The following is a 27,198-nucleotide window of genomic DNA, read 5'->3' on the forward strand; positions in this document are numbered from 1 at the left end:
CCACCATAGAGCCACACCAAACCACGACACACCGCGCGGCACCTTGGTGACCATCTACACAAGAACAGTTCGTCCACATTCCAGGATGCCTTTACACAAAGTTCTGCCGATCAAGGCGGACATGGAGTACAGGCGACAGCGAGTCGGTGCTCCAAGGGCATTTTCCAAAGACTTCATACGTGAGGTGATCATCGCCACCATCGATGATTTCAACCTTCACAACCTACAGGATCCGGACAGATTCATTGCTGTGTCGCCTGCAAAGGGCTCGACTCCCATTTACGATATCCACAGACGCCCTCTTGGGTATGACAGCTACTCGTTCGAGGGTTGGCGATGGGAGTCGAAAGTCATGGAAGTCGAGCTTGATTCGGCTTGTGAGGTCTGGGTCCATGCTCGGCATGGATGTACATCTTTGGTTGAGTGGCTCCAAAAGGATCATCATCCCGATGATGATGATGATGATTCGGATCTCAACGCTGACTTGGGGCCGTGGCCGTGGACTGCAAAGGAAGCGCGAGAGAGACAGCAAGTCTTGTGGGACAAGCAGTGGCGTCTCTGGAAAATCAACGGTAAGCAATTTCAGTTTCGCAATCTGCCTGCTGAGATTCGGAATTCGATCTACGACTTCGCTCTTGGTCCCGAGCAGGACCAGTCCTCATACCGCCATGCACGACTCGGAAGATACGGTACTCGCCACATGGAGCGAGGTGCGCTTCCGTTGCCATCAATGAACATTCTATACTTGAGCCGCCAGGTTTACGCCGAAGCATGCCATATCCTCTTCGAAAGAACTGTCTTTCGCCTCACGAGCAGCAAAGACTTCTACAGACTGAGCGACAACAAGACGCTTGTCAGCCGCATACGACGTCTTGAGCTGGCGCTGCCACATGAGGATTTCCTCGAATGCTTCAAACGAGTAGCGGACTTGCGCCGCCACGGCCTCGAAGAGGCAAACGTCTTTCAACGCATGCAACTCAAAGACTTGGTCATCGATTTGGCTCGGCCGAAAGCTCTTATCGATATTGTGATGATATTTCACAACAACACGGGTTCTACGATGGTCCCAGAGTTTGCCTGCCAAAAATTGACGGTCGACAAGATTCTGCGGAAGGCGTTTCCATGGATAGCCGAGCAGCCTGTTCGTCTCGTCGGAGCGTTGAAGAATCAGCAGAGGAAGGACTTCGAGGCCAAGTGCGCTGCAAAGCGCAAAGAATACCTCGACTGGTGTCGTGCCATGTCGCTGGACGGCCAGGTTCCGACACTGGTGGAATATGAGGAGTGGAAGGCAGAGGAGGTTGGTGGAGTGTGGCTCGATGGCCGTGGAGCGGTGGCCGCAGAACCAATCGAAGAGACGCTTTATGGAGCTCAATCAGACGTCGTGAACGAGGCTGAAGATGAGATGGCCTTGGAAAAGTGTCGTTGTGAAGTCATTTGTACTCCAGCGCGCTGGACGAACGAGGACTAGGATGCGAAGGCGATGCTGAGTCACTGGTGTGGCAATATCTACAACGAGCAGACTATCCGGTCCTAGCAGGAATTGAGAACGCATATGGTCCACCTGCAGTCGTCACATGCAACATGCTGCATTGGGAGCAGCTGAGAGATGTATTATAGCTAATCTTCTCGCGCTTGAGTTGAGCCCTAGTAGATGCTAGAGATGTTCGGGATCCAGGGACTAGTTGGTAGTGTCAGAGCAGAAGTTTCGAGTCTACACGATGGTCTTCTCTAGCTTTTCTACTGCGTCTCGAGAAAGAGTCCTATGGTAGTCTTGTGGGGAGTGATCTCGCGATGAAACGTCCACGACTTTTGGGAGCAAGACTCGAGGCGGCGTTCACGCGTCTTCCTGCCTCTATGCACTAAATCAAAGTCTCCATCTACAGAATAATGTCAAACATTCATTTCTTTCTTGCATGTGATTAGTAGAAACTGATTGGTACTGTGCCGCACCGCGATGTTGCGAGACTGGCATGCAGGACAAGCGCGACTGTACCATCCGTTACCGCCTTCCTCCCCGAGGCTCCAAGAACAGCAAGACCACGACCAGTGCAGATCTGCAGCAACACATCAAGCGCAATTGACTTCACTTTTGGACTTCGGACCCGTGATCTGAGGAGCTTTGCATGCCACATGACTACAGCAACATGTCAAACCAGTCATCCGACCTTGCGTCACGATATCATCCGGCAATATGGATGGTCGCCGGACTGACCTTAGCCTACACTTCGTACAGGCTCCTCGAGTCTTACACCAGCCTACAATCAACCGACTTACGAAGAAGCAACGCAGTACACCGACCACGAAGGAACCGCCAAGAGGGCCACGTAGACTGGGAATCGCCTTCGCCAGGCGCGCCTCTGGGGACCATATTGATCCGCAAGGACGACGAGACTCTGGCAATCAACTTGGCAAACACGCGACTTCCATCCGCCGACATGCTTCGACGCATGTATGGATCTGGCAGTGAGTCGATCCGCCGAGAAATGCAAAGTCTGGCTTTGGATATGATCCTTTCAAATTGCTTTGCCTCCATAGACGATGCGGAAAGCAGAGCAAGGTTGAGCAATTTTGGCCTGGACGAGGTACTGGCCGCGCTGAGAAGTAGAGATGGGGAAGCGATCTTGCAATCCAGCTACAGCATTCCGCAAATCATGCATCTCGACACTGTTACCAGGGCACAAGTAGAACGCGCCATACACACGCTTTTGACCTCGGACCCTTGGTTTACTGCCAACGCTTCTGGATCCGACGATGAGGTAGTAGATCCAGCGGAAACAGAAGATTGGGAGGTGGATAAGAACGAGCCAAGTCAAGGATTGCGAGGTCTGCTGTACTATATCGCGGAAAACGAAGCGAAGCGGAAAGCCTACGAGCACCGGGGCATTGGATGTGAAGAATGCGGTGAACTCCCTATACGCGGTGTGCGATGGCATTGCCTCAATTGTCCGGACTTCGATCTGTGCTCGTCCTGCGAAACCCACTCGCGACATCCAAAGACTCATGTGTTCGCCAAGATCAAGATTCCAGTCCCAGTTCTGTCACAGCCGACACAAGAGATCAAGCTGTGGTATCCCGGTGATCCAAGAAAGATCCATGCTTCTCTTGATGCGAATCTGAGGAAGAAATTATGCCAAGAGTATGACTACGAGGAGCCACAGCTTGACGCACTCTACGACCAATTTACCTGCTTAGCGAATGTTCCTTGGGAAAGAGATCCCACCAGAGTCAAAGCTGGGATGGACAGACGAGCCTTCAACAGGGCCATGACTTCCGAGCGCTGGCCCGCTGGACTGGCCACAAATGCGATGTTCGATCGCATGTTCGCCTTCTACGACACAGACAACAATGGTATCATTGGTCTCGAAGAGTTTGTAGATGGCATGGCGTATCTGAGAGGACCTAAGCGTTTCGCCTCCTTGCGGAGAACAATACAGGGCTACGATCTTGATGGTGATGGTTACGTGGATCGGAAAGACTTTCTGAGGATTCTTCGTGCAAAGCACATCATACAGAAACAGCTTATCAGCGACCAGGTTGACTTTCTGGAATCGGAGCGAATATTGATGAGTCAGGATGTTCTGCGCTCGAATCAGCCTATTAGCTCTCTTTTCGCAGATGAGCAGATCCCGCCTGGAGAGACAAGGCCACCGGGTGGCAAACGACCAGATGCGTTTGGCGACATGCAGCCATTGCCAGGCACTAAAACAATTCTGGACGAGCATGACCCTTTTGTGCGGAAGCGACCACCTCGCGAGCGGCTACGAGCAACATTGTCTAGATTCGAAGAGTTATTGAACGAGAATGACATGTCCCAGCAGGACAATGATGGGTCTGAAGAAGATACTGGCGTGCGCGAAATCCTCCCTGATGCCGAAGATGATATAGAAGATCCCTACTTACAGGACATCCTCTGGCAGATCACAGAGAATGGTTTCAATGAACTACTCGATCCCCTGTTCCGGACTCGGGAGCTAAATGACCAAGAAATTGCCGACACTCGTGCTGAGAGGAAGCAGTGGGCGTCAGAGATTGAAGATGCCATCGCAGTCGAGGCGCGCTCGCGCCAGAAGGAAATGGAAGAGCTTGAGGCCAGTAAACCATCACAAGGAAGCACGAATGAGACATCATCAGGACGGAAAGCACCAGACTTGCCCGAACGTGCTCAGCCAGAAACTTTCAGCGACGGTATTGTGCCCACAGACTGGGTCAGCCTGTCGAGACGCGAAGCTGAGATCGCGGACGCACCGCTAGACGAACTGCTGAACAATCTCGGCTATGGCTTACGTGACGACGATGCTACTATAACTGGGAGTGATGTGGCAGATTCAGATCCTCGTATTGCAGATTCTGGTAGCTCGACAATCTGGAATGGCAGACCTGCCAGTCGAGCCACTTCTCCGCTCAAGACAGCGATTGCCGCCAACGACGAACCAACCTCCACTGACCCAACTCTTCCTCAGAATCGTCCGACTGCCGATTCTGCAGAAGGCAGTAGCAAGAGCCCTGCTCCAGCGAAAGCACCTTCAAAGTCTCGACTGAACAAGCTCGCTCAATTGAATGACTTGGAACGAGAAATGGAAGAGCGTGGAGGTCCTGGCAGACTGGCGTATGATGAGGTCGAACATATTGTCGTCGCGGACGAAAAGCATGAGCTGAGAGGTTTGGTGAAGAGCTGGTTGGAATGGGCCAGCTTTTGATCCCCCGAGACCTGCAATACTTTGACAAGAAATGGTCAGCCTTCCCTACCACGACGCGCCGGGGCTGATTGTCCCTGGAGTGTGCTGAACAGAAGCGAGATGTCATGACTTCAGTAGACAGTGTTCTGCATAGTGTATGAATGAGGAAAGATGTTTGGATATGTCTTCTTGGCAAACCATTACCTGCCAACAAGCTCTTCTTGTGGCCTTTACATCGAACGAGTTCTCGACCTTGTGGAAAGAATATTCATCTAGCTAAGACCCAGAGCGTACGTCCCGTCTCCACAAATTCTTCTCACGATTGACTTCCACAACCTTACGTACAAAAGCGTGGGATTTCCCGCATATGTATGTATGCCACTGACTCGCACATACCTTTTTCGTGCCATAGACTCGGTATGGCAATGCACGTAGACGAAGCGCTTAGCTCGCTAATCTACATACCGCTGTGATTGTACTTGTAAACTTACGCCTTATACGAGTCATTGAGCTTTCGCAAAGCCTGTATTCGCAATAGACTCGGGAGCGAAATATGCAAGTAGACGACGGCTTCGCTGGTGGGTAATTAGTGGGTATGATGCCTCAGGCATACATCACCTGAGGTGAAATCCTACCACTATACTTGTATGCAAGTGGATGGAGAAGAACAGGACCCTGACTTTTAGGAAGCGAATTTGAACGATGTCTGAATTTGGTGATAGGACCGTGTCGCAGTACATCAATCTCCGAGGCGATGTGACATTTGCTGCTGAACGGCATGTGAAAGTACCAGTTCGTCGCAGAATCTGTCTGTTTCGATCGTGTTCGAATCAAGATTTTGCGTGACATTGCAGGTCAGAGAAAGTCCAATCGTCCGAAAGTCAGCCATCGACACCGAGGCAAGAATGCAAGTACTTCAACTGCCGCGAAAATGCACAAGCAGCAAAATCCTGCGACGCAGGAACACAGAGAGCGTACAGTACTTCGTCGCATCAGTGCTCGAGCCCAAACCTCGCTACCATCCCCATGGAGCCACTAACCCGCTCACTCACACGAAACGGGCCTACAGAGCGCCCCAACGTTAGACATAGTGGCGATTGATGGAGAAAAATGATGGATTCTTCCGGCCTAGCCACCACAGGGCGTGCGAACTACTCCAGATCCCCCAAGGTCCCCTGGCAGCCTTGAGCAACACCGGTCGTAGACCATGATCATTAGTCTTGCGACCAACAACGATGCCTGGCAATTTGGAATCGATTCCGGCTTCTGTGATCGCCTCATGGCCGCCGCCGAACTACGATGATCCCGAGCGGAGGGCGTGGATGCCGATTTTTGGAGGGATTTTGCAAGCTGTTACAACAGTGTTGTTTACGACGAGGCTGGGGTTAAGAGCTGGTGGGCAGGCTGGTGGGTTCGGACTTGATGATGTGAGTCGGACACAATCCTGATGTAGAATGCTGCTGACGCCGAAAGGCGCTTCTTGTGCCGGCATTTCTAGCAGGCACCGTATTTACGGCCTTCTGCCTGCTGGCTTCGGAGTCGTATGGCATGGACCGGCACATCTGGGATGTGAGGCCAGAGAAATTCGAAAAGATCGTTCTCGCTGGATGGGCAGCGCAGCTGGCTTTCCTCGTCAGTACCTGCAGCACGAAGATATCAGTACTACTCTTCTATCGAAGACTTACTGAAGGAAGTTGCCATAAGCTCTGGAAGGTAAGTCAAAGATCGGCGAAGACTGACTCGCCGCTGATCGTTAGCAGTATCTGATCATCGGCGCCATTGCGTTCACTGCATCGTACTGCACCGCATTAGTGCTGGCACTCATCTTCAACTGTTCTCCAACAGACGCATACTGGAAGTCTTACGACCCCAAATATACCGCGAATTACCACTGCACAGACACGAAAGTGCTGAATCCACTCTCCGGGGCCTTGAGCATCCTCAGCGATGTGTACCCTGTGCTTCTTCCAATGGCAATCATGGCCAAGCTCAAAGCCACGAGACGACAGAAAATCGCGCTCAACATCGTCTTCAGTTTCGGATTCCTGGTAGTGGGCGCAGGAGTCGCGCGGACATACTACCTTGAACGCTTGGGCACGCACTGGGATATCACCTGGCTGGGCTTCGATGTCCTGGTCTGGTCGCAGCTGGAACTTCAATTGGCCATCATCTGCGCAAGTGCACCGGCGCTCCGAGTCCTGTTCCGGCGATATCTGAGCAGTTCGATGACACGAGCCATGATCACGTCGAAGCTCAGCTCAGGCAGGAATGCTCCTCAGCAACAACATTCACCGCCAGATGACACGGAAGCCATCATCAGTTATTCCTCGAAACAATGCAGGCGATCGATGGAACACAGTAATGTTGGGGCGGCCGCGTTGAAGAGGAAGGATGTCGAGGCGAGCGTGAAGAGCATCGATGACATGGATGATACCTGTTACCCCATCAATGTGCGTTCCTCAACGACATCAAATATGCCAGTGCAGACGCCTGAAGCGTTCGAGACTTTTGCGTTGGAAAATCTGCGAGCGCAACGGAGGCACTTCATACGTTGAGGAGTGGTGAAGCTCCTGCTGTTGCTGTCGCCGCTGCATGCGTGCATCATTACGATCGAGGAGAATGCGTCAACCAGGTATGGAATATGTATTAGCCAACGGTGATGTGTTCTGCATCGGTCAGCCCGCGAGGCTTTGTCCATGGTAGCGAGCCACACGCACCCCTCTTCAGCCGCGCATTGCATCGCATGCAAGCAAGCGACTCATACGCACATCTCATGTCATGCTTGTGATCATGCATCGCCCGGATCAGTCGTTACGTCCCTCCTTGTCTCATGAATACGACAGTGCATACGATATTGCTGGGCTGTCGGCTGCTCCGGCGGTTGACGTACATAGATGTGGCCTTTTTTGAAACGGTGTATGCAGGCTGATGAGGCTCCGTCAGCTCCGGAACAGGCTCCAGGCCAGGAACGCGTATTTCTGGGCGCGTGAGGATGATGGAGCCGACATGAGTTTCGAGTCTCGACCCTCTGACGGTGATGTGAGGATGCTGCCTTGTCCCACGTTCGAGGACTACTGCGGTACCTGCGTGAGACACGTGGGATGGCGTAGTGGCGGAGAGCAGAGAGCGAAAAGGGTGCAAGAGCAAGAGCATGTGGTTGGTGGTTGCGATTGGACGGGCGGAAGGTCCGCCCGAATTGACGGTCTCTTTTGCACGGCCACTTCTCAAATTTGAACCAAGGCAAAGCATGCAGTGAGATGCGGCACTTTGGCATGCACAAATGCACATCATCATGATTACCTGATGAGAGCTCCTGATCAGCAACACCACGAGCAAGTGTGATTGAGTTCAAGTCGAGCCCACGCGGGAGGGACAGCTGAAGAGGCAGCTGCGGAGTAAATAGACTTTCGCCTCATTACATTAGCTTGTTCGGCAGTGGGGTGATTGTCGCTGTGTGTGTGGACTGTGGACTGCACGGCTACGAGCGGCGCAAAGCAGACAAAACTCTCTTGCACTCCCCTCTTCACGTGAAGAAGCCCCCATTCTGCTTCTGCTGCTTCTGAAGTCCTAGGAACGTCTCTTCGTCGTGCCCCGGGATCACTTGACCTCTCGTCTGGCGCTCGATTTGCTTGAGTCGGCAGGTGCTGCGGAACCAGGCAGGATGATCGCGGGCGAGCCAGCCTTGGGGAATGCCGTCCCGCCACTGGAGAAGAGATCGTTAGCATGGATGAGGTTGAAGGAAGTACGGGACCGGACAAGGAACATACGTTCTCGATGACGTGGCAGTGGTCGCTGATGAAGAGGAAGGTGCCGCTGTTGGGCATGTTGATTTGCATTCCGATCAAGCCGTCCGTGTGGCCCGGTAGGTGGTGAAGTGTGATACCTCTATTGAGCGTTAGTGCATGCTGGTTGTCTGCAAGGTGTGGGTCGATCTCACTGGCAGAAGTCCAACGTCCTCTCATCGAATGTCTTCCAGTTGCTGCTGACTTTTAGCAGTCCGAAGCACAATGAGAAGCTCCAGATTGTACGACTCACAGATCCAGTCTCAAGTAATGCTTCAGATACACGCCCACATCGGCACCCGTAGCGACCGACCAGAATGCCGAGCGCAATTCAAGATCATGCACCCATATTTCGATGTCCTTCCTGTCGAGGAACAAATCCAAGCCGCCTGCGTGATCGAGGTGAAGATGTCCAATGATGATCTTCTTCACATCTTCCAGTTTGTGCCCTGTCGCTTCAATCGCGGCGTCGAGCTCGTGGTGCGATTCGTACTTGACTCGAGTAAAGACGTCGGAAAGCTGAGGTCCCCAGACGGTAGGATAGTCCTTTCCGCAACCTGTACAACACGGAAAGCTTTCAATATGTCATTCCGTTGCCAACGTGTCTCGAGTGCTCTATCTCACACACGGCCAAGAACAACGGAAAAGAGTTCCTTACCTGTTTCCCACAAAATCACACCTTCGATGGGATGATCAATCAGGATGCAGTACATGGGCAGTTGTCTCCGTTTGTTCACAAATGGCTGATCTTTCGTGCTGTGCAAGCTGGTGTTCCCGCCTCGTACAACGAAGCCTTCATCGCACTCCAGCCATCCGACCTCTAGCAGCCAGAACTTGGTGCCCTTTGGGCAAACATTGGAGACGTGGTTCGGAACGGCACCTTCGTCTATTTGTCGTTGAATTGCAGCCGCCATGGTATATGGTATTGCGGTGGTGACTCCGACCCCGACAGAGGCGCGGATGTGTTGCAGCAGGTGTTGCAAATGTCGTATCTGCAGGCTTCCGCCCTGCTGTGACTGCAGTCCAACTCAACCATTATCTATTGCTCTTTGCGACACATCACCTCGCAGACCTTCCCTGCTGCCCTCCATGCTACAACATGCGCATTGAGGGGATTGTGCGGGGAGCTCCAGGGTGGTGACAGGGAGTTGATAGGACGTCGACCCCATGAACATCGATGTTCCCAATGCATCCTCGCGGGCTTACGGAGTGTCCCAATCGTGCTGCATTGGTCTGAATGCAGCAGTCGAGCACGCGAGCTTGTGAGTAGCCGGTGCTCGCCATTCCGACCTGGTTGTCGGCAGCTGCTCCGCGCGTCTCGACTCTCGACTACTGTGTGCGTCGCGTGCGGTCGTCGTCGCGTGATGTGCAACGGGGCAAACGAGTCAGATGCACGGTCGCCGGCTCACGGCCACGCGAGCCGATGCCACACTGCGCCCGTGGGGGTGGGACCCAGAACACGATTCAAACCACCAGCAGCAACCGTTTTCGCTGTCGACATCGAGGATCCTGGAGAATGTGACGGACCAGTCACAGCCCCGCGGCTGACCCAAGAGATCTGCTAGTCGCGCATGAGATGCATCGACGCATGGGCGCATCGCTGCGTGTGCTGCAGGAGTGCTCCGACGGCCTGGTCTGCACGCTCGGCCGTTGCACCAGCTGGCAGCACACTGCGCGCGAGATTTGGGCAGACCGAGTCCTGTACACGGACACCCGTGCGAAAGTGACTGATCTCCTCCACGCTGGACGTGTCTGGCCGCCTCCCCATGTGTCAGTGGCCACTCGCGACCTGCTATTTGTGGTTGCCAATTCTGACTACAGACCAACAGCTCCACATCATGGCTGCGCAACAGGCAACTCCGCGTGGGATGCAAAAAAGGTATCGGCCGGCCTCACGACACAATTCGGCGGCTGACGCTTCTCCTCACCATGCTGTCCGAAGTGTCCGTCCGTCACGCGGTGACGCTGGCGGCTGTGTTAAATAGGACCGACCCACTGGCCTCGCGACAATGGCCCATCACGTTGCCACGCCTGGCCGTTTGCTGGGACTCGACCTATCATCCTTCCCGCATATGATGCGTAGCACCTGTGCTTGACAAGTCATATTCACTGCTCCAAGCCGGCCGACTTTGTGCTTGTACTCCCTCCTCGCACGCCCTTTCGATATCGTGCTTCTCGATCATATCCGCGCTTCTTCCTTCCCTCTCATAAGAGGCCGTCTCAATCCTTCTGTTCCTTCAAGATCACCCACCTTGGGCACCTGACACCATGTCTCCTCTCATCATGGATCAGTATCGATCGACCTCAGCCACTCAGTCAAGACGCCTTCGATCAAAAAACTATGCCCTGACTTGGGCAGGACCGGACGATGCCCCGAGCATTGTTGCCATTGAGTTCGACGCTTTCAAGGGCGAGAAGACCAACCACATCCTGTCATATCGCGACTTCACTCAACCAGCACATCGCCAGCGAGCACTGCTCATGTACCAGAACGCCATGACCGGCTCGGATAGCATTCGCAGACGCAAGAAGTCTGCTTCAGCTCGCCGGGTTGAGCGAAGACCCAATACTGATATCGTGCGATTCCGAAAAGTGACAGATGTGGAGAACAAGCTGATCATCTCGTGGGCAAAGACGGAGATCAAGACTTACACCGAGGATGAGCTGGCCAGCCCGGCGGACAGCGGGCACGAAGGGGAGGCAGTGATGAACCGGGAATGGTTCGCACTGAACGAGAAGCTGAAGAGGGATTATATGGGTACCCAAAAGCATTGTTGTATGTTGCTCGTCTTCCCATTGGGCATACGTCTTCACTAACACATTTCCCAGACATCAGCATGCTCGCCACTTCACCTGCATATCAGCACAATGGTGCAGGCACAATGCTACTTGAAGACATCCTCCGAGAAGCCGACGATGCGGGCATCGAATGCTATCTCGAGGCTACCGACACCGCCAAGCCTCTCTACGAACGCCATGGCTTCGAAACGGTCAACGTACTGGAATTCGATCCCTCTCACTACGGTGTCCTTGGGTTCCGCGTAGAACGCCAAACGATCATGATCCGCGGTGCCTTGGACCCCATCACAAAACAGCGAAAGCCTGTCCGAAGCTGGCATGAGGCGACCGGTCGTGAAGGTTCACCTTCACCTTCGCCAAGTTCCTCGAGCGAGAACAGCGAGAACGAGGGTGGTGCTTGATGTGACAGCGAAGATTGCAGTGCACGGAACACGGCGTTGGTGGATGAGCTCGGTCTGGAGAGGCTGACCGGCTGGCGGCTTGGCGTTGCGAAAGAGACGACTGCATTGCATCGACGGTGGTGAAGGCGATCTGATCATCGGTCTATGCTGTACGGTATTTCGTTGTATGGTATTCACCAGGAGTTCAAAAGCGGGTAAAGGAGTAAAAAGATGGACTATATTGATAATTTCTTGGGCATTGGCAACGGAATGGAAAGGTGGGTTGGTGGTTGCAGAGGCGTCAAAAGCGATCAGTGGGAGAATGTCTAGTATTCTTGGATAGTTGCTGGCATGAATCGAGCGTATTGTTTTGAACTTGTTTGTTGATCTTTGATCATGATGTCGGCATTGGCAGAATACGGTTGGGGTGGTGATGAGGTTGGGCAATGACCTTCCCGATCAATGGACTCTGACTCCCGACTAAGAGGTAGCCCGCCAGAATCCCAAGTTACTCCAGGTGCCCTTGCCAACCCCTTCAAAGTATCAGAAGACAAGCAGGTAGAAGTTCGCGATTTTGAACTGGTGCTTGGTGCAGCAAGAGTATGCTTAGTCGTTCAACCTCGTACTCCGTACCTTGGTTGTTCAAAAGCTGCCGAAGCTGTCTCTCGGTCTGGTTTCCGAGACACCTTCGCTCAATACCATCATTGCACTCCTGAGGGAGGAGGGGCTACGCGATGCGAAACGCAGTCGAAGCCCAGAAGTGCGAGAGTGGGGACACGAGACGAGGAAGGAGAGCCCCACGAAGCTTTGACGAAAAGTCGCGCTATCACGTGCCGTGACTTTGCGATAGCACATGCACGTCATAAAATCTGAGACTTTAAACATTCGAGGTCGACGAGCTTCCTTACCACTCACAGACGCTCGCCTGCCTTCGTCAAAATGTCTCTCCAAACCTCCGCAGGACCGATCAACGCCGAAGATGCCGACAACTTCGAGGAGATCGAGAAGCAGTTCGCCGTCAAAGGTGAGCCAGCCCTTCCACCATCCCACCAAAAACCCAACAACTCCAGAAATCCTAACATCACCTTCTTTCTTCTGATCTAGTCGTCGAACACATGTCAACATACTGGTCCATCCTCGAAAAACTCCCCGGCTCCAAACTCCGCCTGACAAAATACGACGACGAAATCCTCGAGCACTTCAACAAAGAATTTCCCGACTTTGACCTCAAAGCTACGATTAATGAGGATGATATGAAGAGTAAAGAGGGGAAAGAGAAGTGGAGAAATTTCATCAATGCGTATGAGAAGAAGATTGAGGATTATAATTTTGGGGCTATGGTTAGGGCGAATCCGGCGTTTGAGTATGATGAGAAGGGGACGATATTTGGTGAGTGAGAGGAGTTTGTTTAGTTGGTATTTGTGTTGTGTGGGTTTTGCTGATAATAGTTTTTCGTAGCTGTTCGCATGCAGTTCTATGCGATTGAGATTGCGAGGAATCGGGCTGGTTTGAATGACTGGATTTATGAGAAGGCTAAGGCTAGCAAGTCATGAAGCTGTGCTGCGAGATGTGCAAGCTTCTGCGATCAGCGGACGCAACCTTGGCTCGGTCAGCTTGCGGCATAGAATTCTTGATGGGAGATACTCACGGCCGTGTTGGATTGTTCCGCCTCTCGACGCTCGGAGCAAGAATCAGAAGGTGCCGCGGAAGATGTCGAGTACATCTTTGTAGACCTTGACAGCCGGAGGACACATTTTGGAGAATGCGACGAGCCAAATCATCTGCAAAATGGTAGGTGAGGTGGATATACCCCGTCAGGCGCGCAAGGGGCGCAATAGATAGAGCACATTGCATTGTTCGGTGAGCGCGGGTGAAGAACAATCGTAAGCAAATTCTTTCTCCCGGCTTCGTGTACACCTCACCAAACCAGCAAATTCACGCCTCAAACGGTGAAAGGTCCGTGCAGTTCGAGTGCCACTTCGAACAAACAGCGTTGGAAGCTTTACTTGGGTACAGGAAATTCTAGCTTTACACATGGCACTACTTGCGCATCGACAAGGTCAATGGCCACCGAGGACCCGCGCAAATCGAAGGAACGCCGGCGGAAAGGTTCGACAGACAGCGATGTCAGATCGATAGCTGAGAGCGAAGTATCAAATGCCAACACCATCGAAGAAACTCCCACGAAACCGGCACCATGGCGCTCGTTACTCGCCTTCTCGACCAAGCGCAACCTCCCGATCTTCATCTCGGGCATCATCGTCTCGGTTCTAGCAGGTGCTGCCGGACCAGCGCAAACTCTCATCGTCGGCGAGCTGTTTGACGGCTTCACTTTGCTCGCCAGCGGACAAGCTACTACCGACGAGTTCATGAAGCGCGAGTCGAAATACATTGTCTATGTGACAGCAATCGCAGCCGCGAGCTGGTTGTTGCATTCCCTCGAATTTATGCTCTGGCTTGCTTTTGGAGAACTACAAGCGGCATGTGCTCGCGACCGTTTGTTCCATGGTCTGATGGCTAAAGAGACGGAGTGGTATGATATGCGGAAGAATGGAATTGGTGCCCAGTTGCCTCGGATGCAGGCGCAGATTCGCGAGTTGCAGCTTGCCTCTGCTCAGCCGTTAGGATCACTTTTTGCGCTGGCGTCGACGGGTATCTTGTCTTTGGTGCAGGCTTTTGTCAAGTCGCCGAAGCTCACAATGGTTACACTCGCTTCGACGCCTGTCATTCTTGGACTTGCGGTCCTGGCTGGCAAGCCGATGCAGGTCAACCTTATCAAGATGCAGGACAAGCTCACTGAAGCTCAGAAGTATACGACCAGTGCTTTCACTGCTATCGAGACAGTCAAGTGTTTCAATGGACAAGAGATCGAAGCGGCGAAGTACAAAGGCATTATTGATCAGGCAGCCATCTTCTACGCCTGGGTTGCGCATGGCAGTGCGCTGCAGATGGCACTGGTTGTCATGCTTTCTGTTTCCATGTTTGTCCAAGGATTCTACTACGGAGGTGTGCTGATTGCCAAAGGCGAGATCACGTCTGGCGATGTGGTCACCACTTTCTTCTCAGCTGTGGGCGCCTTCCAAGCCATTCAGGGTATCTTGCCTCAAATGATCGTTCTGGAGAAAGGCCGGGCAGCGGGTTCCACATTGCGCGCCATCATTGCACAAATCGAAACGAAGTCAAAATCGGACGCTGCACTAGAGACTGTGAAGCCCACGGCATGTGTTGGCAATATCGAGGTTAAGAATCTCACATTTGCATATCCTTCTCGACCAGATGTGCCAGCCGTACAAGACATTACATTGTACATACAAGGCGGCGACGTTTCGTTCTTGATTGGCAGAAGTGGATCAGGCAAGAGTACAATCAGCCAGCTGCTCATGCGCTTTTACAATGCGCCACCGGGCACCATCATCGTCGATGGCGTTCCACTGGAGAGGCTCGACACCCAATGGCTTCGCTCGAATGTGACACTTGTTGAGCAGACAAGTATGCTTTTCAACGATACTGTGTTCCGCAACATTGCATTTGGACGAAAAGATCACGAAGATGTGACGAAGGCAGAAGTAATGGAGGCAGTACAGTTCGCACTCCTGCAGTTGATGATATCGGACATGCCAGATGGGCTCGAAACCACGGTAGGAACGAAGGGAGGCGCCATGTCTGGAGGCCAGCGTCAACGTATGGCATTGGCCAGAGCAAGACTCAGAGACACTCCTATTCTCATCCTGGACGAGTCAACCAGTGCTCTTGATCACATCACCAGGACTCTTGTCATGGAAGCACTTCGGAACTGGCGCAAAGGCAAGACCACGATTATCATTACGCATGACATAACACAGATCTTGTCGGACGATTATGTTTACATGCTAGAAGCTGGCAAAGTCGTGCAAGAGGGCTATCGCAGACAACTGGAGACTACAGAGGGCACTCCTTTCCAAGCGTTCCTCGCGGAAGACGAAGTCAATGCTGTCCACTCACCACTAGACATCAAGGATCTCGACTTCAATGAGCGCGACTCCTGGACTTCAGACATCTCATCGGAATACTCACCTCGACCATTGCCTCAAAACACGGCCACTTACTTTGATCCACTTGATGCCGAGCTTACAGCCACTGAGAAGAAGCGACAGTCCAAGCTGCCAAACGTGTTCCAGGAAGGTAGTCCCATGCCGATCATGAGGGCCCCCAACCAGCATGGTGTTAACTCGCCATTCGCCTCACCGTTTATGCGCGTGACCTCAAACTTCTCGCCTGTGGACATGGTAAACATCACCTGGAATCGCGCCTCACCAATGGAACCCGCGAAAGATCCCGCCCAAAGCGAAGATTCTGGAGACAAGAGAGCATCACTGGCGTGGGAGAAGTTTCTCGATCAGACTGGAAAGCTCGCAGTAGACTTGAGACGAGCACGACCTGGTGTGACGAGAAAACGTCGCCCACTTGAAGACATCGAGGAAATTCCATTTACAGGCCCTGATGAAGCCCTTGCTGCTCTGCAGGGGCAAAGTGCTGCGCAACAAGAAGCTGCAAACAATACTTACAAGGTCATTTTTGGTACAGTATGGCCTGGCATCGATGCGAAGGGAAGACTTTGGTTGATCATCGGCTTCTGGGGCGCAACGGTACATGCTGTCGGGACACCAGTATTCTCCTGGATCTTGTCCAAATTGCTTGCTACATACGCAGTACCTGGTGGACAGAAGTCGAAACAGCTGGCGTACTCGATGGCAATTCTCGGCGTTGCTGTCATCGATGCTGTTCACACATATGCTTACCGGTTCCTGCTGGAAGTGGTTGGCGAATGGTGGGTAGATGGCATCCGCAACAAAGCCTATGAACGCATTCTCGATCAAGATAGAGAATTCTTTGCAAAGAAAGAGAACAGCATTCCGATTTTGGCGGAGAGTCTGGACCGCAACGCAGAGGAAATGCGGAATCTGGTCGCTCGTTTCGCTGCTCTTGCATACGTCGCTCTGATCATGACGACCGTTTCGATCACCTGGGCTCTGATCTCACAGTGGAAGGTCACGCTCATTGCGCTGACACTCGCGCCATATATCTTTGGCGTCACGAAAATGTTCGCAAGAGTAGCAGAGACTTGGGAAAGTCGGAGTAACGATGCCTCAGACAAAGCTTCAGCGATCTTTACAGAAACGTTCACCAGTATCAAGACGGTACGCGCTCTGACTCTGGAGGACCACTTTCTCGAGAAGTACACCGATGCCACTAATCAGGCTCTCGTCGTTGGTTTCAAGCGGTCTTTCTACGCCGGCTTCTTCTTTGGACTTTCCGACTCAGCAGGAAACTTCGCAACAGCCCTCATCTTCTACGTAGGCGCCAAAATCGCAACCGAAGGCGCCGACATCAACGACATCATTACCGTCTTCGCCATGTTGATCTTCTGCATCGTCAACGTCAGTGCCATCCTCGAATATATTCCCCAAATGGCCTCCTCCAAAGACACAGCCGCACGACTCCTTCGCTTCGCGAAATTGCCCAAAGACTCCCACGAACATCTCGGCAACACTCGCATTACCACAGTCGGCGACATCGTCCTCGACAATCTCAAATTCAGCTACCCTTCCCGGCCCGATCAAACGATCCTTAAAAACATCAACCTTCGCCTCCAACCGGGCACAACAACCGCCATCGTTGGCGGCTCCGGCTCCGGAAAATCCACAATCGCAAACCTCCTGCTCGACCTCTACAGCACTTCCTCCCTCCCAGGAAGCAAGCCCACAGACCTCACCTTTGGCTCCCGCTCAATTCAACACATCTCCACCCCTTCCCTCCGCAACATGATCGTCCCCGTATCCCAAACCCCAACCCTCTTCGCCGCAACCGTAGCCCAAAACATCGCCTACGGTCTCCCCGAAGGGCATCCCCAGAACAACGAACAATCCATAACCTCCGCAGCAACCAAAGCCGGAATCCACGAATTTATCCTCTCCCTTCCGCAAGCCTACTCTACCCCCATCGGTGAAGGCGGACTAGGCCTCTCAGGAGGCCAAGCACAACGTATCGCGATAGCTCGAGCTCTAATCCGCAACCCATCAGTCCTTATCTTAGACGAAGCGACCTCAGCTCTGGACATCGAAACCGCAAATCTCATTCGTCAGACAATTCATACTCTGATCGAAACTTCAAGATCAGATCCTAGTCGTTCACAGCCTATGACGGTGATTATTATCACGCATCATAAGTCTATGATGGAAATTGCGGAGAAAGTCGTCGTGTTGGATGAGGGGAGGATAGTAGAGACTGGGACTTTTGCGGAATTGAGTCGACGGGAAGGAGGCGCGTTGAAGAATTTATTGAGTGGAGGGGAGTGGATGGGAGAAGTTAATAGTAGCAAACGTGTGAGTAAACGCGTGAGTAGGGCGGCGAAGAGGAAGTCGGGATTGCCGGTTTTGAAGGATGTAGATTGGGGGATGGAAAGCAAGGGGAAAGAGAGGGCGAAGAGATAAGAGTGGTGGTACAGTAGTGGACTTCTGTCTTCGTTTTGCAAATAAAATTTTCGTGTTTGCATTTTCTCTGCCTAGCTCTGTGTGTCTGGGGTATCTCTCTTTCCTAGTTTTCCTTCCTATCTTTTCACAAGCACCTATTACAAAAGCTGGAAGGAAACTCGCTAAACCGCTGCTGATGATTCGATGTTAATGTTGATACATGAAATGCTGTTTTTGGAAAATCGAAGTCTTTGTTTTCATGCCCAGTTCAGTGTCGTAGCACATGGTGCGAGGGCGTGATGGTGTTGTGCAACAAAATTGTGTGTTCAAAGTTGAACATATCACTGGTAGACCTTGCTCAAGGTCCTGAACGCTTCTGCTGCATCAATATTGTTGCGTTGTCGATGAAGCCATCGACGATTTGCACAAAGGCCGACTCTCCACCCTGTAAAAGTGGAGCCAGTTGCTTTCGAAGCGCGCCGGCATCGACTTCCAACTCAAGCTCAAACTTGGGCGCAAGACCAACTTGATCTACTTTCGTCAGATCGATCTGATAGATGCCGTTCAAATGCTTGTAGGAGAGTCGGTTCTTCACGCGTGCGGGCTGATTCGGCCTATCTGGTGTCGGAGCTTCAACCAAAGCTCCTGGGTCAAGGTCTGCTCGCATCAGATTACATTCCACATTCATCGTTATTCGGAGATCGTAGTCGGCAAGAGGGTTGTATATGTGCAGATCTGCGACTTTGACCTTGATGATGCGAGCCTTGACTTGGCCCATACGGCCGCTCTTTGGACTCGACTCCGTTGTTGTGCGCATTTTGGGGTCGCGCGGGAGGTGGCGTCGATGTATGGCTTCGGGTAGGGCATTCAGGCCAATCTTGGAAAGTCTCTCGAACGTGTCGGTCTCTTCCAGGTGCTCATATGATAGTTTTTGACGTCCTGGGTGAGTATGCGTATTTCGCACCTCTTTGTTCAGGAAGTCATTCATCGCCTTATGCTCGTGCTTTTGAACATGTCAGCAACTGATCAAGACCAGAAGCCTATCTATTGGATCGAGACTGTTTAGAACTCACCTGCTGCATCTCGCTTTCAAAACTGCAATTGACTTCGGCGTACTGCGGCGAGATGACGACCATATTCTGAACTGGCATTGTGAAACGTTGACCATTGCCCTTATTGAAGAGTCGGCCAACTTTGGCTTCGATCTCAATCTGGCCCTCTTTTGGGTCTTGGGCTACATCCTCGCATGCCATAAGCTGTGAAACGAGCCAATCCGTTACGGCTTTTGTGAGCGACGGCATTGGGGTAGTCCACTGGATTGTCTTCTCCCAAGCACCGCCCATGAGTCTGCGCATGCGTAGCATGTCATGATCAATGGGCGGATTCTCGAGCCAAGGCGCTGCGAAGTTGACTCCGGGGGCACCTTGCTGGGGTGGTGGCTGTTTTTGGCCATTGGCTTGCGGGACCACTTGAGGTGGAGGGTTCGCGGGTGGTCGGTTTCCAGATTGCTGGGGTTGCGGACGAGGTTCCGGACCATTTGGCATCACACCTGCACAAGTTGTCAGTATTGCGTACCTACTTTTGGGCGCCACGTTTCGTACCTGGCATTCGGAGACGAGGGTTGGCAGGATGAAGACGCGCCCATACAGGTCGCTCTGTATACTTCCGCCGCCGCTCTCGCTTCACTGGAGGCTGGAATGATTCCGACTCGGCGGCTGACCGCTTGATTCCACGATTGCTTGCATTCGGCGACGCTTGCAAGATGCCATTCTGCTGAGCAGGATCAGGCTTGATAGGCGTGTGATGTTGAGGTTCAGGCTGTTGATGCGACGACATGTTCTGAGGAGGACTTGGTCGCGGTCCTGACTGTGATTCGTGTTGGGTAGGTGCAAGCAGATGGCTCATTCCCATTGGTCGCGGCTGATGCTGAAGTGCGGTTGCCGGAGCTTTGTTTGCATTCGACAAAGAATTGCTCGAAGCGGAAAACGCCGGAGGCTGCCCAGACACTTGTGAGTGGTTTTGTGGAACTCCGCTTACCGCACTGGCCTGATGGTAGTTCGCCGGCGATGGCTGCACGTGATTTTGTGCTTCTGAAAACGACGCCGCGCTCGTCGTGGAGGGTTGCAGTGAATTCCTAGCGCTGTACACCTCGTGCTGGCTGCTGTGGCGCGACCCAAGTGAAGGTGGGCGCGGCGGCACCTTTGTCTTCGGGCTGACGGACTCACTTCGCCCGCGATCATCAATCACAGCTGTGTATTCACTTGCACTCCTGCGCGGCGATTGTCGAGGATGCGCAACTGGCGATTCAATCAAACTACCGATACTTGACTGATGTTGTGCGGGCGACTGCGCAACATAGCCATTGGAGGCGCCCGAGACAGTTCTTTGGTGGAACGCGCTCGTGGCATCCATTCCATTCATGGCATGTCGAGGCACGTGTGTTGGAGGGCCCAGCGGAGTGCTCGGTTGCGAATGCTGGTGCTGGAAATGAGGTTGGTGCTGAGGTGGCGGGTGGCCCATCACTGCACGAGGGCTCTGACGCATTGAGTGTGGCGTTTGACTGTGGTGGGAAGATGCACCCGGGGACTGTGATGGATGGTGGGCGTACTGTGATGGCGATGGCTGCGCTCCGTATGGATTGCCATAGCTCGCAGGTCTCCCGCCTGGGGTGGTTGACGGATATGCCTCGTACGGTCTGTATTGCTGCGATGGTGGCCCCGCAGTAGCCGGACTCTGCAACGGCTGCTGCTGCTGCTGCTGCTGCTGCTGTGGGTGTTGCTGAGGAAAGGGATACGAAGTCGAGCCTGGAGTCGAAGCTGATCCGGGAGTACGCAGCGGAGTCAAACCTCTGCTGTGCGGTTGACTCGGCGGGCCTGATGAACCCGGAGGCTGGCCGTATATTGCGCCTTGCTGTTTTGCGTCGGTTCTGCCAGGCGGAGGAAATCCTGCGGCAGGATAGACCGCTGATGGCCCCGGGGCCCCATTGCTAACTGCAGAGGGCGGCGGCACATGTTGTCCACCGCTCCTTCCTCCCGACAATGGCGGCGGTGCAGGAGGCGAGCCCTGCGACGCTTTCTTCTCCGGTGCCGGTCCATCATTCATCAATGAGCGTAGATCCATCTCGTCCTCACGCTGCGCCGCAGCCCCGACACAGCGTGTATGCCTCGATGCGCCGGCGCGTGAGAATCTGGCTGCTCAGTGCGCGCTGCTCACGGCGCATTCCTCGATTCGCGCAACCGTTGTGGCCATGTGTGAGGCTCCAGAAGTATGCGCAGTCTGCGGAGGCTCGCTCGGGGGTCGCTCAGTACGGGCTTCGCGCGGGACTGCGCTTTCGATTCGGGAGTTATTGATGGGCGATTGCGATGGCATGCGCCTGCAGAGACGATATACGGCGATGGAGGAAATGGCGACAGCGACAGCAGGGCGCTACGGGGATGCGCAGATGGGTGGGTGGTCTCGTCGTGCCGCAATCCTGAACAGAAACGGACGACTTGGCGCGTGAGATGATCGTCTGTGGGAGCTGCCTCAGCAGTTCGGGGACCAGTACACGCAGAGCATAGCAAGGGAGTAGAGATATGTAGCGCGAGAGAACAGGAACGGCGGAGATCCAACGTGGTTCTGTAGAATTGTCGTGCAGACGTGCAGCGGGCGTAGACAAGAAATTATTACGACGTCGCGTCAGACGTGGTTCGGGCGGCGGACGTTTGCGCCAAGTGTCTGAGCTGTGCAGCGCTGGTGATGCAAGCGTGTTGACGCCTGCAGACTGAGGTGCGCATCAGCTGCTGCGGCATCACTGCTATCTCTGCTTCCATCAGCACGCCCTTCGCACTGTCATTCTCGTCGCCGTCCACCTTGCCGACACCCTTGCAACCGCACATCATCCCCGGCGCGCCTGCCGCTAGTTCGACCTGCTCTGTCACCGAGCTCCATCTCCTTCGATAGCACACGCCATCTATCCATCAACCGTATCAGCGACCACGTCGACTGCACGACATCCCGACCGAATCAACGCGCGCTCACGATGGTCGGCTTGACCTCTGCCGCCGGCCTGGTGGGCTTCCTGACCGAGCAGGACCAAGAACTGCAAGCGTTTGCGCTGGAACGCCTCAACGATGAGGTCGACAGCGTATGGACTGAAGTCTCGGGTTCGATCGGTACAATGTGAGTTCTGCCACCTGAAAAGATGCCGTCCCGATAGCTTTGGCGATGGCAGTGGAAAGTGGCGATGGTCAGTGGGGATGCCGAAGTGCTAACACAGTGTTCCAACAGAGAAGCACTCTACGAAGATGAGAACTTCAGCCATCGCGAACTCGCTGCTCTTGTCCTGTCAAAGGTTTACTACCAGCTGCAGGAATATGACGAATCCATGGTCTTTGCACTGGGAGCTGGGAAGTTGTTTGACTGGAAGTCACAGGACGCCGGCGAGTACGAGGAGACCATCGTCGCCAAATGCATCGACACATACATCTCGCTCTGCGCGCTTCACAACCCACCTACTCCTGCTTCAGCCACCGGCCGCCACGGCTCCGTAGACGCTGACAACGCCGCGACTGCATCCCCAACAACACCTTTCTCGCAAGCAGCGCTTCCATCCAAATCCCTCCTTGCTCGTCAAGACGAGAAAGCATGGGACTCATTTGCACCCGGAGGAGGCAACGCTGGTGTTGCCGGTGCTCACCCACATCCTCTGACTTTGCCAAATCAGACCAAAAAGGCACTGCAGAATGTGGTCAAGCGTATCTTCGAGAACTGCTACGAGAATGGTGCTTACAAGCAAGTGGTCGGAATCGCGGTCGAGGCTCGCAACATGGAGGTTCTGAGGGAGGCTATCCTACGCTCCAGCAAGGCCGAGACCGGCAAGGGCAAGAAAGCCGCAGTGGGAGGCCAGACAGAGGATCTGATGGAATACGTCTTGGACATCTGCATGAACGTGGTTCAAGAGCGTGGACTGCGGAACGAGATATTGAAGCTCATTCTTGACCTCCTGAATGAGATCCCAAGCCCGGATTATTTCGCCATTGCCCGCTGCGTGGTATACTTGAACCAACAGTCAATGGCTTCGGACATGCTCCGGTCTCTGGTGCAGAAGGGTGACGGCAAGTCCTTGGCGATTGCATACCAGCTGTCTTTCGACCTGTACGAGAACGGCACACAAGAGTTCCTGCAAAAGGTCATGGACGAGCTACCTGAAGAGGACACCGATGAGACTCAGCAGAACGGCGACGCAGTAAGACCCTCAACACCACACCCAAACCAAAGCGAAGAGGCCACCGAATCCGATCAACTGCTTTCCGAGCTCAATGACTCCGCTGGCGCGCCACAGACATCTACTGTCGTAACATCAAGAACGCGGCCCAAGGACGACACGCAAAGCAAAGCATTCAAATCGATTCGAAGCATCTTACGCGGCACCACGAGCATCGAATTGAACATGGAGTTCCTTTACCGACAAGCACGCACGGATCGTGCCATTCTGAACAAGATTCGGGACTCGCTGGAAGCACGCAACAGCATTTTTCACACCTCCGTCACATTTGCTAACGCTTTCATGAACGCGGGCACCACTGTGGACAGCTTCTTCCGTGACAACCTTGAGTGGCTGGGCAAGGCCGTCAACTGGAGCAAGTTTACTGCAACCGCTGCTCTCGGAGTGATTCACCGAGGCAATATCAACAATGGCCAAAAGCTACTCGAACCATATCTTCCAAAAGAGAACGCACAGACCAGCGCGGGAAGCACCTACAGCCAAGGTGGATCCCTTTATGCCCTGGGCCTGATATACACCAACCACGGTACCAACGTCCTTGATTACCTCCGACGTCAATTCAAGGCAACCCAAGAAGAGGTTGTACAGCATGGAGGCGCTCTGGGTCTTGGAACTGCTGGTATGGCTACCGGCTCTGAAGAGATCTACGAGGAGCTCAAGAATGTGCTATATGCCGACTCTGCCATTAATGGTGAGGCAGTCGGTCTGGCTATGGGACTGGTCATGCTCGGAACAGGCAATCTTCGCGCCCTCGATGACATGATTCAATATGCACACGACACTCAGCACGAGAAGATCGTACGCGGTCTTGCTCTGGGCGTGGCACTCATCATGTATGGCAGGCAGGAAGCTGCTGACGAGCTCATCTCAGGCCTTCTCGAGGACGCCGATCCGGCTCTCCGCTACGGCGGTATCATGACGATTGCGCTTGCGTATGCTGGCAGTGGCAGCAACAAGGCAGTGCGCAAGCTTCTACACGTCGCTGTCTCGGATGTCAGCGACGATGTGCGGAGAGTGGCAGTCATGAGTTTGGGCTTCGTGCTCTTCCGCAAGCCGGGCAGCGTGCCGCGAATGGTTGAGCTGCTGTCAGAGAGCTACAACCCGCACGTGCGGTACGGTGCCACCATGGCTCTTGGTATCGCGTGCGCAGGTACTGGCTTGGACGAAGCCATCGATCTGCTAGAGCCAATGATGAAGGACTCCGTCGACTTTGTACGACAAGGCGCTTACATCTCCATGGCCATGATTCTGGTTCAGCAAAACGATGTCATGAATCCTAAAGTCACTGCACTGCGGAAACAACTGCAAAAGGCTATTGGCGACCGACACGAGGATGCCATGGCCAAGTTTGGTTGTGCTCTGGCACTAGGCATCATCGACGCTGGTGGACGAAACTGCACTATTGGACTGCAGACACAGACTGGCAACCTCAACATGCCCGCCATTGTTGGAATGGCCGTATTCTTGCAATACTGGTACTGGTTCCCACTGACACATTTCCTCGCGCTCTCTTTCACACCTACGGCCATCATCGGCGTCGACTCGGATCTTGAGATTCCAAGCTTCAGGTTTCACAGCAACACAAGACCGAGCCAGTTCGACTATCCACCTGAAGTCGAGGTCAAGACAGAAGAGGCTCCAGAGAAGGTCAAGACCGCTATCCTGTCCACGACGGTCCAGGCAAAGCGAAGAAAAGCCGCCAAGGACAAGCAAAACCGCCGCGAAAGCATGGATGTGGATCCGACACCGGAAACACCCAAGCCCGACGCAGATGCAGACAAGATGGACACCGATGATAACGTCATCGACACCAGCAAGATTGGCGAGGAAGGCGAGAAGGATACCAAGAAGAAAATTGAGAAGGAGAAGGTGGGCTACGAGCTCGAGAACATGAGCCGTGTGCTACCAGGACAGATCAAGTACATCAGCTTCTCTTCCGAGGGCCGGTATCAGCCTGTCAAGAAGGTGAGTCCACTAACAATCCATGTTCGAACTCTAATAACATGCTGACACCTGTTTAGCCTACTGGCGGAGTCATCCTTCTCACTGATACGAAACCCGACGAATCAAAGTCTCTTCTTGAATTGAAGGCGAAGAAGAAGACTGCCGCCGCTGCTCCCGCGCCTGGTGCTGGCAATGCTTCATCATCAGCGCCTCGGGACACAAACATGGGCGGTTTCGAGGCTGCTCTTGCCAGTGCTGGTCTCACTGGTGCAGCTGCTGGTGCTGGTGTGCTTACTGCGGTCGATGAAGATGATGATGGGGAGGAGGCGCCTGTGCCTGATGCTTTCCAAGTTGACGAGGACGAGGCGGAAGAGGAATAGGTGATCCTTTGAAGCTCTCTTGCTCGCCTGAGAGCTGAGCTTGCGGGACTTAGAGACGATGATGCCTGAGTGTCTGATGGAAATGGACGAGTCGGCGGCCGCTCGCCTTATGATACTGGACACGCTTGCGCGAGTGCCAGCAGCGATGGTGCTTATTCGTGAAGTTGGCGATGGAAATGATCATCGCGAACTTGTATTGCATTGTACTGTACAATGGAACATGGAACTACTGCATACTATTTGTGTCGTAGTGTATGAAGAGGAGTGGGGTGGAGTGGAGTGAAGTGGAAATGTATAAATACATTTTATTTTCGAAGTGTGCCCTGTCCCATTTTCATGTTTGGTACTGTCTGCGCGTCGGTCTGGTCTGAACGGTCTTACTTTCTGTGACCGGTGATTTTCGTTATTCTTGTTGAGTACTACTAATTGCTGTGTGTGAGTCTCGGCTGGCATTGACGAGATTGTTTGAGTGTTCAACTGTGGTTGTGGGTTGCATTGAAATGCTTCGCATTTCTTACTCTTGAACTGGTGAGCGCTCGTTGGATAGAAGTGGAAGACTTTTTGCTGTCGTAGCAGTTGAATTATTACTTGACGCTCACGACCTAGAATTTTTGGGTTCTGATGCTGTCACTGTCGAAGCCTGTCAGTGTTGCTCACTGACTCGCTCTTGCTTTTTGCTGGCAGAAGGTGATGTTCTGGGGACTCATGTTTCCGGAAGTGTCATGCCACGCTGTCCATATTCTCTTTAGGATGAATCGGCAGTATCAGTGACATTCAGTGTTGTCGTTGAGGCTGTGCTCGATCATTGGTATTGCTGTTGTGCTTTATCCGCATGGTGACCCGCGCGTAAGCTGTCAACCAGGTATGTGCTGTCAGGTTTTGCCGTGTACGGATTACTCGTTTGGGGGTCTCTTTCAGGCTGCGCACATTCTTCGATTGCGACATTCTTCCGGTATCGTTCGGGTGCAGTGGGGTTGGAATCTTCAGGATCGCTTGGTCTTGTGTGGAGGCAGGTCTCGAGACGAGTCAGTCTTTGTTGGGTGTTGCAAAATCCGGTGTTACGAGCGCTGGATGTTGACGGGAAGGGGTGGAGAGGTGCGGTAGAGCTCTGTCAGGTCTGTCATGTCTGTCATGCCGTGGTGACAAAAGGCAACCGATGGGTACAGACACGTGTTGCGCGTGTGGCGATTTTGTCGTTCGCCTGCTGTTAGTCGCGTTGCCATATCTGGAGAAGGAGATGAGAGCAAGGCGATGCTCTCCGTACACCTTACCCCTTCGAGTATCGAATCTGCCATCTTTGCGTGAATACGACACACTAGAGCGTGCTGCTCGCGAATGAGAATCCCGAGTTCTGGGGTTACCAGCAAATCGGATACTATATGTCAGTTGGTCTAGGATGCTCGACCGAGTACTGAACGGCCTATCCTGGAGGTCAGCCGCTTTCCGAGCTGCCGAAGAACAACCCAGGTAAGCAGGAGGTCGAGAAGAAGCAGAAACGAGTCAAACGACTCCAGTCTCAGGA

General features: G+C 53.3%; 9 protein-coding genes across 9 annotated transcripts; 7 read left to right on the forward strand and 2 right to left on the reverse strand.

Moving 5' to 3' along the window:
* Nucleotides 1–85: 85 nt before the first annotated feature.
* RHO25_002068 (uncharacterized protein) lies at nucleotides 86–1,468 on the forward strand (the record flags this gene model as incomplete). Its single annotated transcript, XM_023594658.1, has 1 exon — nucleotides 86–1,468. One exon carries the CDS (start codon nucleotides 86–88, stop codon nucleotides 1,466–1,468), a length of 1,383 nt encoding a protein of 460 aa, XP_023459560.1.
* A 676-nt stretch (nucleotides 1,469–2,144) lies between these two features.
* Nucleotides 2,145–4,697, forward strand: RHO25_002069 (uncharacterized protein; the record flags this gene model as incomplete). Its single annotated transcript, XM_023594659.2, has 1 exon — nucleotides 2,145–4,697. The coding sequence occupies one exon, from the start codon at nucleotides 2,145–2,147 to the stop codon at nucleotides 4,695–4,697; it is 2,553 nt and encodes an 850-aa protein (XP_023459561.2).
* Nucleotides 4,698–5,911: 1,214 nt separating this feature from the next.
* On the forward strand, nucleotides 5,912–7,231 carry RHO25_002070 (uncharacterized protein; the record flags this gene model as incomplete). Its single annotated transcript, XM_065602168.1, has 3 exons — nucleotides 5,912–6,103; nucleotides 6,150–6,389; nucleotides 6,437–7,231. The coding sequence occupies 3 exons, from the start codon at nucleotides 5,912–5,914 to the stop codon at nucleotides 7,229–7,231; spliced, it is 1,227 nt and encodes a 408-aa protein (XP_065458240.1).
* Nucleotides 7,232–8,199: 968 nt separating this feature from the next.
* RHO25_002071 (uncharacterized protein) lies at nucleotides 8,200–9,372 on the reverse strand (the record flags this gene model as incomplete). Its single annotated transcript, XM_023594660.2, has 5 exons — nucleotides 8,200–8,379; nucleotides 8,444–8,561; nucleotides 8,614–8,655; nucleotides 8,712–9,015; nucleotides 9,117–9,372. The coding sequence occupies 5 exons, from the start codon at nucleotides 9,370–9,372 to the stop codon at nucleotides 8,200–8,202; spliced, it is 900 nt and encodes a 299-aa protein (XP_023459554.1).
* Nucleotides 9,373–10,726: 1,354 nt separating this feature from the next.
* On the forward strand, nucleotides 10,727–11,658 carry RHO25_002072 (uncharacterized protein; the record flags this gene model as incomplete). The annotated part of the gene is made up of 2 exons (XM_023594661.2): nucleotides 10,727–11,234; nucleotides 11,288–11,658. 2 exons carry the CDS (start codon nucleotides 10,727–10,729, stop codon nucleotides 11,656–11,658), a joined length of 879 nt encoding a protein of 292 aa, XP_023459555.1.
* A 918-nt stretch (nucleotides 11,659–12,576) lies between these two features.
* Nucleotides 12,577–13,190, forward strand: RHO25_002073 (uncharacterized protein; the record flags this gene model as incomplete). The annotated part of the gene is made up of 3 exons (XM_023594662.1): nucleotides 12,577–12,661; nucleotides 12,742–13,026; nucleotides 13,096–13,190. 3 exons carry the CDS (start codon nucleotides 12,577–12,579, stop codon nucleotides 13,188–13,190), a joined length of 465 nt encoding a protein of 154 aa, XP_023459556.1.
* A 510-nt stretch (nucleotides 13,191–13,700) lies between these two features.
* On the forward strand, nucleotides 13,701–18,107 carry RHO25_002074 (uncharacterized protein; the record flags this gene model as incomplete). The annotated part of the gene is made up of 1 exon (XM_023594663.1): nucleotides 13,701–18,107. The coding sequence occupies one exon, from the start codon at nucleotides 13,701–13,703 to the stop codon at nucleotides 18,105–18,107; it is 4,407 nt and encodes a 1,468-aa protein (XP_023459557.1).
* A 337-nt stretch (nucleotides 18,108–18,444) lies between these two features.
* RHO25_002075 (uncharacterized protein) lies at nucleotides 18,445–21,206 on the reverse strand (the record flags this gene model as incomplete). The annotated part of the gene is made up of 3 exons (XM_023594664.2): nucleotides 18,445–19,089; nucleotides 19,160–19,635; nucleotides 19,688–21,206. The coding sequence occupies 3 exons, from the start codon at nucleotides 21,204–21,206 to the stop codon at nucleotides 18,445–18,447; spliced, it is 2,640 nt and encodes an 879-aa protein (XP_023459562.1).
* Nucleotides 21,207–22,107: 901 nt separating this feature from the next.
* RHO25_002076 (uncharacterized protein) lies at nucleotides 22,108–25,676 on the forward strand (the record flags this gene model as incomplete). The annotated part of the gene is made up of 3 exons (XM_023594665.2): nucleotides 22,108–22,247; nucleotides 22,356–25,317; nucleotides 25,374–25,676. The coding sequence occupies 3 exons, from the start codon at nucleotides 22,108–22,110 to the stop codon at nucleotides 25,674–25,676; spliced, it is 3,405 nt and encodes a 1,134-aa protein (XP_023459563.1).
* Between the last annotated feature and the right edge of the window lie 1,522 nt (nucleotides 25,677–27,198).

This window comes from Cercospora beticola, chromosome 1 (genome assembly GCF_033473495.1).
Source record: "Cercospora beticola chromosome 1, complete sequence".
Classification (NCBI taxonomy): domain Eukaryota; kingdom Fungi; phylum Ascomycota; class Dothideomycetes; order Mycosphaerellales; family Mycosphaerellaceae; genus Cercospora; species Cercospora beticola.